A 9,483-nucleotide genomic window follows, 5' to 3' on the forward strand; every position below is an offset into this window, starting at 1 on the left:
TCCATTTCCCCCCTGTGGCAGAGAAGGGGGAAGGATGAAGCCCGAGAGCGTACGCTCGTTAGCTTTTTGTCTGCCAGCAAGCTGGGACTGTGCCTTCCTCTGGCTGTTATAAAAGGCCCTCATTAAGTAATCGCATTTCTCTTGCATAAGTGCTTGTTTTTGGGAGGCGTTAGCCAATCGGAGGCTGCAGCTCGCAGGCAGAAAGCGTGTCTAACTACCATGATTGTATTATTTTTTTTATTTTTTTTTTTTTTAATACTGCCTGATTATTAATCTGCTGAAAGTTGTATAAAATTGCCTCGCTAGATAAGGTCGAGTGGCGGAGACTGCCCAGCGCTGGTGGTAGCTGAGCTACGGCTGTACGGCGCTGCCAAAAAAGCCTCTGTGGATCCTCGTGAGTAATATTTCTGGTTCTTCTAAAGTGTGTTTGCGGCCGATAACTGCAGGCGGGGAAATAGTGCAGACGTGTATTGCCGGCAATAAATTAGAGGGAGGCAGGAGGTGAGAGTCGGTGGTGAAACTATTGACCAGTTTAAAAGAAAAATAAAAAAAAAATAAGGCTTTTCTCCTAGGCTTCCCTAAGCAAGTGTGGGTTTCTCTGTGTAATCAAGTCTCTTCCAAACACGCTGATTTAAAACAAACAAAAAAAAAAGAAATGTGGTCAATTCAATCACAGGACTGTCGGGGGAACATAGGTTTGGGCTGAGAGTGAGATGAAAGGACTGTTTACTGGTGTGGAGTGGTGAAAAGTCCATCTTCATGGCAGGACTATAGGAATAGGATAAGTGTACAGTGATATTTCCTCTCCTACATTTTCCTGGCTTTCAGAAATGTGCAGGTCCGTTACTTCATGAGTCAGAAATGATGTCTTTAATAATACAAGTCGATTTCTCTTTGCAGAATTTACTAATTCAGTGTGTCTGTTTGAAGGCAATATGTTGTTTTGGAGATTTGACTGACACAAATCCCAATTGGGATTGGATATCTTGAATTAAATGAGCTCTTCCACATAGGATTTTCATTTTTTTTTTTTTTTTTTTGTCTAAAAAAGAAAAGTGTGGTTTTCTGTTATGGTTGAACTGAAAATGGAAAAGCTTGTACGGATTTACAGAAAACAGCATTTCCCTTCCCACTTCCTTGTGATATATCTGGATGCAGCTCAGCCCACGAACAAAGCCCGGAACTATAAAACCATCCACTGAAGTGGGGACTGGAATTTATTAGTTGGATGCTGAGCGGCTTGGAACAACTCGGCTATTATTCCTGCCAACCCTGGAAGGCGTTGAAGTGCCATTGTATAGAGAAGGCAGCTCAAGTGCCGAGCTGCGAGGGGAAATAAAGCCGTTGCCTATAGTGTAGATGCGTGTACGCTGACTCTTACAGGCGGCACAAAAATTTTCCTTGATAGAAAAATGTTGAACTAATGGAGATTACTTGGAAGAGCTCAAGTGGCTACTTAGAAGCCTTAACCAAAAAAAAAAAAAAAGGTAGATTTTACAATCTATAAAGTTCTTGAGACCTTCTAAATTATTTAAATCTTATTTGCAGCTGGTAGATGAGGAGGTAATACTGCCAAGAAAAGAAGTGATTATTTTTGTAGGAGTTACAGGATTCGAGAGGTACGTGTGAAAAGCTATACTGAACTTGGCTGCAAAGCCAAAATTTAATTTTTTTTTAATTCCTGCTTCCTAAAAGAGGGCCAAATTGATAGGTCTGCTTCAGCAAAACTGCAATAGTGACGTAAGATAAACTGGAATCCCTCTTTTACACTTGCTGGCTAATTATTTAGACCTTTGAAAGCTTTGCAGTACGTCTGTAGGCAAACCTGAGCGATGTCCCTCGCGCTATGCCGGTGAGGGATGGCTTCCCATCTCAACCCTGTGACCCAGCGAGGCCTCTTCGCTTCCCTGCTTTCGGGGTTATCCAGAAAGCAGGGGGTTTTCCCACCTGTTTGTGGTGTTTGCTCTCCATCCGAAACTTATCCGGGGGGGTTCTTTAACCATTACAGTGCCAGGGGCTGGCAGAGGGAGGTAGAAGCCAATCTTAGGGTGGTTCCCCCCTCATCGGGTCACTTCATGAATGTGGGGAGTTTTTCAGTCTTAAAAACCCATGAGGGACCATTAGAGATGCTACCACTATAAATCCTTAAGCTGCTGGAAGGGCTGGGGAAGTAACTCTTGCTTGCCCTGGTTTTGGGTTATTTTCTGGGTTGCTGACACTGACTGCTGTCAAAAGGATGCTGGGTCAAGGAAAGATGCTCCTAGCCCGTGCAAGAGCTCTCTTATTTGTGGGGGTTTTTTTCCCCCTGAGAACTAAAAGTTAGCAGTGAAAACTGGGGAATTCACCGTGTTATTTCTAAAATGGTCTCTGGGATGTGGAGCAAACCCAGGCGTATATCAGGGTAGCCAAACAATATCTCTACATTTTATTTTTTTTCAGGGTAAAATGGACGCTGTACACAAGGTGAAGATTTTTGTGATGTTTCTGTCTCTGGCTACTTTCACCGTCATGGTGATACTGAATGCCGGGAATGCCACTGGGATATTCAAAGGTAAGGCAAGCAAACCGACTTTGTTTGGAGAGGCGGGTTTGGTGCGTTCTGTCTGTTAAATGGTATGAGGCGCCTTGGATGAGAGAGAGCTCTCTGTCACCTCATTGCTTCTCCAAATGCACCTTGGTCTGTGAAAGATGGGAGTAGGTGGTGCATCCTCCAGGTGTTAGCGCCACGTGCCTGAGCCCTCTCCTGTCCCTTGAAATCAAAGTAGATGGTCTTGTCCCTGAAGAACCTGGATCTAGTGGTGGGTCTTTGCGTGTGTTGTCCTTGTATCCCTGGGGAAAGGCGTTTTGGGCTGCTGCTGTGGGTTACAGAGGGCAGCGGTGCTTGGTTTGAATCTGTTGGAAATGGACGTCGTGCTTCTTTCTGGCTTTCACTTAAAACTGGCTTTTCTGGCTCAGGGTTCCCCATAGGGACAGCGATCCCATAACGGGTGTCCAAAGGCAAAGTCAACAACAAGCAGCACACGGCTTGTTTTCACCAAGGGCATCCTCTCGCTTCCCTTGGATCCATGGAGGTGTGGACTAAGCCTCGAGGAAGATTGCAGGGTGAGGGAAAGCGGCGGTCTTTCCCCACCCTTGGTGTGTAGTAACACTTTTTTTTTCTTCCTGCAATAACGTTCCCCACTGCAGGTCTGTTCAAGTCAACCCCTGGAAACATCTCGGCGAAGTACAACACTGACTTCACACCAGCTGGCTGGACTTTCCTCATCTGGAATGTCATCTACGCCTGGCAGCTGGCCTGGCTTCTCTATGCCTTGTCAGGGATCTGTCGAAGGTATTTTCCCTGCTTATGCTATAAATGAGGGAGAGCAGCTCTTCCCTTCTGCAGCTCAGCCTCCTGCCCTCCTTTTCTGGGGCTTCTAGTCAGAGTGAACCCACTGCCATTCCTCTTGACTTGACATACTGAAGCGCTGCTGCTGGAGCATCTTTTAGGTTCAGCATCCAAAGCTGGGAAGCACTTTGGAGGTGTATATGAGCTGCTCTAACACGTGGACAGGTTACAAAGGTTGTAAACTCTTCTGTGGGGCCTGATTTCCACCAATTCACGTGATCTGACAGACTTACCCAGTACCTGCACTTAACCACTGCTAGATGCTGGGAATCCACGGGGGCAAAATTAATGAGTTTGCGGAGCTACTGCTTTGACTTTACTCGCTGCTAGAGATCAGAGAATTGGTGCTGGGAAGGCTCTTGGGTGGTTGAACTGGACTTGAAGCTTCTTCCTGGAGCTATGAGATCAATGACTGCCTCATGCAGTACAACGCAATATCCATAATATTCTGCGGTGTCTCCTGTGGGATTGACTTTGCGGCCGTGTTGTTGAGGGGGCCCATGGACTGCTTAGTTTGGGTCTCGTGCATCTCCTGCCTTCACATGACATGTAAGAAGTCACACAGTTGATACTGGTCAACACTGAAGGTTGAGGGAAGAATGAAGTATGTGTTTGTACAAGAGTGATCAAGTCCATATACATACATGTATAACATAACATAAATATATATAGACATACCCCCTCACACTACTATCCCATGAGCTTTTTTTCCTCCAAGAACCGGGCTAACATCCCCTCACACTACTATCCCATGAGCTGCTTTTTTTCCTCCAAGAACCGGGCTAAAATGTCATGACCATGCCATTGCTAGTGCCACCAGCGGCACAAGCTTTGCAGCATCCATGGCACAGTTCAGTGCCCACTGAACCTGTGATGGAGCGGAGACCAGCAAGAAGCTCTGTATGATGGATGACATTCTGATGGGGAAAGCCACAGGGACTGTACCTTGTTTTGGTGAAGGATGCAGAAGAGAAATAGTCTGATTTTTAAGCTGAAATTTTTAACACCAACGTAGAGTACCTGTTAGTACGAGGAAAATGAGGCCAAGAAAGTCTGGTTGGTCATGGGCAGGTGTTGTTTTCCTTCCTCCATATCCACTTTTTTCCTGGCAGGAATGAACTTGGATGTGTCTACATCAAGCCAGACTTGCTGCCAATACATTTTTACGTGATGTGGATTCTGAATAACGGCCTCAATGTTGGGTGGCTGTTTCTGTGGGACCGAGAGTAAGTCACCTTTTGTTACAGATGCTTTCTAACCCTCTTGTTGGGACTGCCCCGATACTTCATTTTGGCCTTGCCCCTATGTGTGAATGCTTCATCACACCTGTAAAACTCCGCAGCAGGCCTTGGCAAAAGGTAACTTTCATAAAAGTTTGGGGGTTTTGCATGATTTTGTCTTGTCCATGAGGCAGATCAATTATTGAAGTCTAAGATTTCCTCAAAGCTGCTGTTTTCCTGGGGTTTGGGTTTTGTTTTTTTTTTTTCTTCCCCCACAGGTAGGACAAGAGCCATGCCTCTCTTCATAAACACAATTAAGCTCCTTGCCTGGGATTGTTTTCATAATCATGGTCACATGAAGGGCTTATAATAGCACTGCTGTCAAGAGGTGAAGAAATCAGTTGCAGTCAGGAAAATAATAACTTTGTGATTAACAGAGTAAAACAGCAGCGTGTCAAAATGAGGGTTATATGTGGTGATTACCTTCATTAAAGGCTGATTAACTTAAAGTCAGTAAAGGCCCAGCGCTAAAGCTATGAATTAAGGCATTGTGACACCACTAAAAAAAACCACCACCCACCAATGTATTGTACACTGCGTGCGTGTATTCTTTGTCCTAGATACCTCCTCCCAGCCCTGGTGTTCCTGGCAGCCCTGACCTTCACCACGTGTGCCGCCCTCTTCGTTTCCCACCGGGCGCTGAGCATCCATTCCTCCTGGTTTGTGAAGGGTCACAAAGCTGAGCTCTGGCTCATCCGCATCCTGGTAGGTGGCATTTGGGAAGCTGTCCTGTTGGTAAATGCTTAAAAAAAAAAAAAAAAACCAAACCCCAAACAAAAACAACCCCAAACCAAACAAACCCTCTGCTGGCGGTATTAAGAATGAAATATGGAATGACAGGAGATGGGTAAGGGAAGACTTCTGCTCCGATTTTTAACTTGTGCCTGCTGCAGGGACACACAGGTTTAATTGCACCTGAGTTTCCTCTCGGACATCACCAGGAATGGTTCAGAGCAAGGTGTATCCCTCGTATTTCCCCAACTACTATAAAATTAAGTTTTCAGTGATGTACAAGTGATGTACAGTGATTTCAGCCTGGACTTGTTTGGAGTGGGGAGAAGAACATTTCTTGCAGCGGGAGAAGCTGTCACTAAGGGTGGTTTCTGTTGTTGTAGCTGATGGTGACGTCCCCAGTATCTGATGACAAAAAACTATACATTTCTTATATGGGGAAGTGTACACTGCTCAAGGTTTCGAATGCAGACGCCTTTCTGAGGTTTTCCAAATTCTGGAAGAAAGTGACTTTGCTGTGTCTGCGAAGAGTGGGTGTGTGTTTGCCAAACCACACAGAGAAAATAAGATAAACATACTCATACTCCATCACTCCTTGATTCCCTCCTTGTGCCCCCCTCCTAACTCAAACCTGCTACCCCCAAACCCTTCTTCCCCACCCAGGACACCCTCACACTGCAGTTCCTCCCACGACTGTGTGTGCTTTAACCACCTTTTGGTTCCTTTGCTTTGGTGAGAAAGCATGTCAGCCGAAAAAGCAAATCCAAAGAGCCAGAAAGGGTTTCTTTTGAGGTGGCGGGGCGGGGGGGGGAGTCTGCAGATCTGAGAGGTTCTGCAACAGCAAAGTTCCCACCAACCCTGCTGGAGATGTGTCTACATCTCTTGGCACAAACTGGGAGTGGGCTCTGGTCTTTACGCCCCGATATTGCATTTCCGGAGACACCAGTATCATTCTATAATAAATAAAAATAAATGATATAAATAATATTAGTTATTATAAATAATAATAAATGGTAATAGCTGTGTTCCCCCTCCTCCCTCAGAAGTGACTCCAGCCCTTGATATTGCCTGCTTCAGGCTCCATGCTCTCATGTTTGCTGGGAGGGTGTTGAGATTCAAAAAAACCAAAACCAACCAAAAAAAACCCCCAAACCCGTTCTCTCCACCAGTTATAACAGCCTGAAACACCTGGGCTGGGGCAGCCAGAGCTCTGCGGTTTGGGATGTGGATGGGAAGTCCCCACTGGGGTTGCAGGGCTTCACACAGGGAATTCTGCAGCTGCCACTGGAGTGGATCTCTGGGATACTTTGGGGACTCCAAGGTGTCAACTCTTCTCCATGTTGAGGGACTTCCCCTGCAGCTAGGTCCAGAAGGCTGGCTTCACTGCCCCAGGACCTACGGGTCACAAAAGGAAAGCAGGAATTTAACTTTTTTTATCACTTCTCATCATCTTGCTGTGCTACGTGGCAGGTCCAGAATGGGCTGGCGCTGTACGCAACCTGGACCACCATCGCCACTCTGCTGAACTTTGCCGTTGTGTTGATCTACAAGTGGAATGTGTCCAACGAGACAGCAACGACTGCTTCTCTGAGCATCCTTGCTCTTGCCCTAGTAATATGGTAAGCAACCTCATGGGTTCCCACCAAGCCTGGAAGACCCCTCCACCTCTCACACATGGCTTGGACCATCTGGCCCAATTAATTTGGCCATTCGTTCCTAGACTGTCCCTGTAGTGACACTGAGTACAAAGGCCTCTGGTATAATTCATGGCAGGTGAACAGGGAGCATGGGCAGAGCTTTTCTTTCCCAACCCTCAGCAATGCCAATAAGCACGTGCTGTGGGTCAAGAACAGGTCATCATGACGTGCACGAGCCCAACGTGCCCTAGGTTTGCAGGTAAGGGCTTGATATGGAAAAACATATGAAACATGGCTTTATTTTTTTCCATAAATATGCCTCAGGCAACTTCTTTGTTAGTCTTTTGAATTTTAGTAAATGAACAATTTTGGACTCTAGTCCAAACTAGACTAAACCCATTCTTCGGCCAATTCCCTTAAACTTTCTATGGGGGAAAAAAAAAAAAACCATACAGAGAAAATGCTTACTTTAGCCTCTCTTTTTTTTTTTTTTTTGCCTTCACAGGTTTTACCTGGAAAACTTCTTTCTTGACAAGTATGTCCGCTATAACCTCACAATCTACCCAGTGGTCATAATAGCTCTGACTGGCAGCGCCTGCAAGAACTTCTCGCTTTCGTCCCCGACGACAAACGGCATTTTTATAGGTGAATCTCTTGTACTGTTTCCAACTCTTTTAAAAGAAGGCCAGTGAACACTTCCACATCTTTCCTGTGTGTTAGGGGCAGAAAGATAGACTTGCCTTTTTGAAAAGTGTTGTTTATAAGAAGCAGAACTAAGGGATTTATTGGAAAGTATTCATTTTGCAAAGTTAAGAGTAGAGCAGAAATCGTTGCCTGTGATCCTTGGGGCTGGATTCAAACCTTGTGTTGCCTCAGGCTCCTTCCCCGGTGCTCTATGTTTGCCCTACGACTCTCCATCATCCCCTTGGGCCCTCCGCTGGTAGCTCCATCTGATGCAGGGCTGGGATGAAGGCTGAGGACGTCCATTTGCCCTTCGTCGTTTGCGATATCGGAGCAGTGCAGAAGCTTCCGACCTGAGGAGGGGTTGTATCTCAATTTCACAACGCCAAACCCTGCACGTGCTCCCCTCCTACGCAGAGCTCCAGCTAGCCTGAACAAGTTTTCCCGGGATTATTTGATTGCTGCAGGCCACTGGAGCCGAGCGTAGTCATCCATTGTAAAAGGGCTTAAGCTGTCCGAATACACAATCACAGCCTGGCAAAAGCTTACGCCATCATGAGTAGTTTCATGCTGGTACGAAAGGGACTGAGCTGCCTGAACTCCCAATCCTTCCGTAGCAGTTTGAGATGCCTGTTTGCACCGTAGGGTCAGCAGAAGTGTTGGGTTGATGGTTGGACTTGATGATCTTAAAGGTCCCTTCCGACCTAGACGATTCTATGTTCCCACCCTTCAGGCATCCCGCCGCCACATACCAGTGGCTAAAGCTAATTTCTGGACTGGCACCACCATCACAGCCACTCTGGTACGCGTTCCCTTTTGCTGTAAGGGCAACTGGAGCCAGGTAATGCCTAAAAGGCAGAGGATTTGGCAGAGCTTGCCTGCCAAAGGCATGAGGGCACTGGAGACTCACCTCCTGATGGTTGTGGCCACCAGGAATGTGGAGGTATGCCTGATGCCCGGCAGAGAGCTGCGTTCCGGCAGAAAGGTGCACTTCTACCAGCACAACGTCATCCTTTAGTGGTTCAGCTTGTTCGGCTGGTAGGGCAAGAATGCTTTTCCCAAACCAGTGCGCGTTTCTTTATGTAGTCCGACTATTCTTGGAGTGTTTGGTTAATGTAATGCGTTTTTTATTCCTGTGTCCATAAACTCCTCCACACCTTTTAGACATGCCTTGACCTGGAATATTGGGTGAGTTTGACTGGATATCAGTCAACCTCTGTGAAATACAACTCTGATGGGGGGTAACGGCTCCTATACAGAAAGGGGGTCTCTTTCTTTTTCCTCTTCCCCTGTGCTGGGGTATGATAAGAGGCACCTCCTCTCATGTGCTGCTGCGCTTCTGTGTTTCTTCTCCAGTTTTTCTGCTGGCGATAACTTGCTTGATCTTCACTGTGCGGCTGGGACTAGTCACGTGGAGGCACTGTAAGAGACCACTGGAAGCATCAGAAGCCCCAGACCCATCAGGCATAGTGGCCTGAGACCTCTGGTACGTTGTGGCAGATACTTTGAAGGGAGAAAAATGAATTGGGCATCTGCTGGTCCTTCTTTCCAGTACTGATTGCCTTGTGCTCTTCTCTAACTCTTTCCATTCCGAATGCAGATGGCTTGTGTCTGCAAACCTGTCCTGCTCCCACGTTCCCTCACCTACTCGCAGCCCCCCACCTTGAATCTGCATCCCCCTTCATTTGGTTTGACTCCGGGTCAGTGCAGGGGAAAAGTCCTTCAGCTTTGTGGTGGCTGAGCTGCAGCTCTCCACTCCTGCCAG

The 9,483-nt window shown here is 46.7% G+C and overlaps 1 protein-coding gene across 1 annotated transcript in view; it reads left to right on the plus strand.

Annotated features, from left to right (window-relative positions):
- LOC104286452 overlaps positions 1–9,196 on the plus strand; it is a 36,812-nt gene extending 27,616 nt beyond the window's left edge. The window contains exons 5-11 of the mRNA XM_009885048.1: positions 2,440–2,551; positions 3,187–3,331; positions 4,501–4,614; positions 5,229–5,373; positions 6,871–7,019; positions 7,543–7,682; positions 9,075–9,196. Coding sequence (XP_009883350.1) covers positions 2,440–2,551; positions 3,187–3,331; positions 4,501–4,614; positions 5,229–5,373; positions 6,871–7,019; positions 7,543–7,682; positions 9,075–9,196 — 927 coding nt within the window. The remainder of the gene's footprint in view (positions 1–2,439; positions 2,552–3,186; positions 3,332–4,500; positions 4,615–5,228; positions 5,374–6,870; positions 7,020–7,542; positions 7,683–9,074) is intronic.
- The last annotated feature ends 287 nt before the right edge of the window (positions 9,197–9,483 follow it).

The sequence above is a fragment of the Charadrius vociferus genome, unplaced genomic scaffold (genome assembly GCF_000708025.1).
Source record: "Charadrius vociferus isolate BGI_N301 unplaced genomic scaffold, ASM70802v2 scaffold740, whole genome shotgun sequence".
In the NCBI taxonomy this organism is placed as follows: Eukaryota; Metazoa; Chordata; class Aves; order Charadriiformes; family Charadriidae; genus Charadrius; species Charadrius vociferus.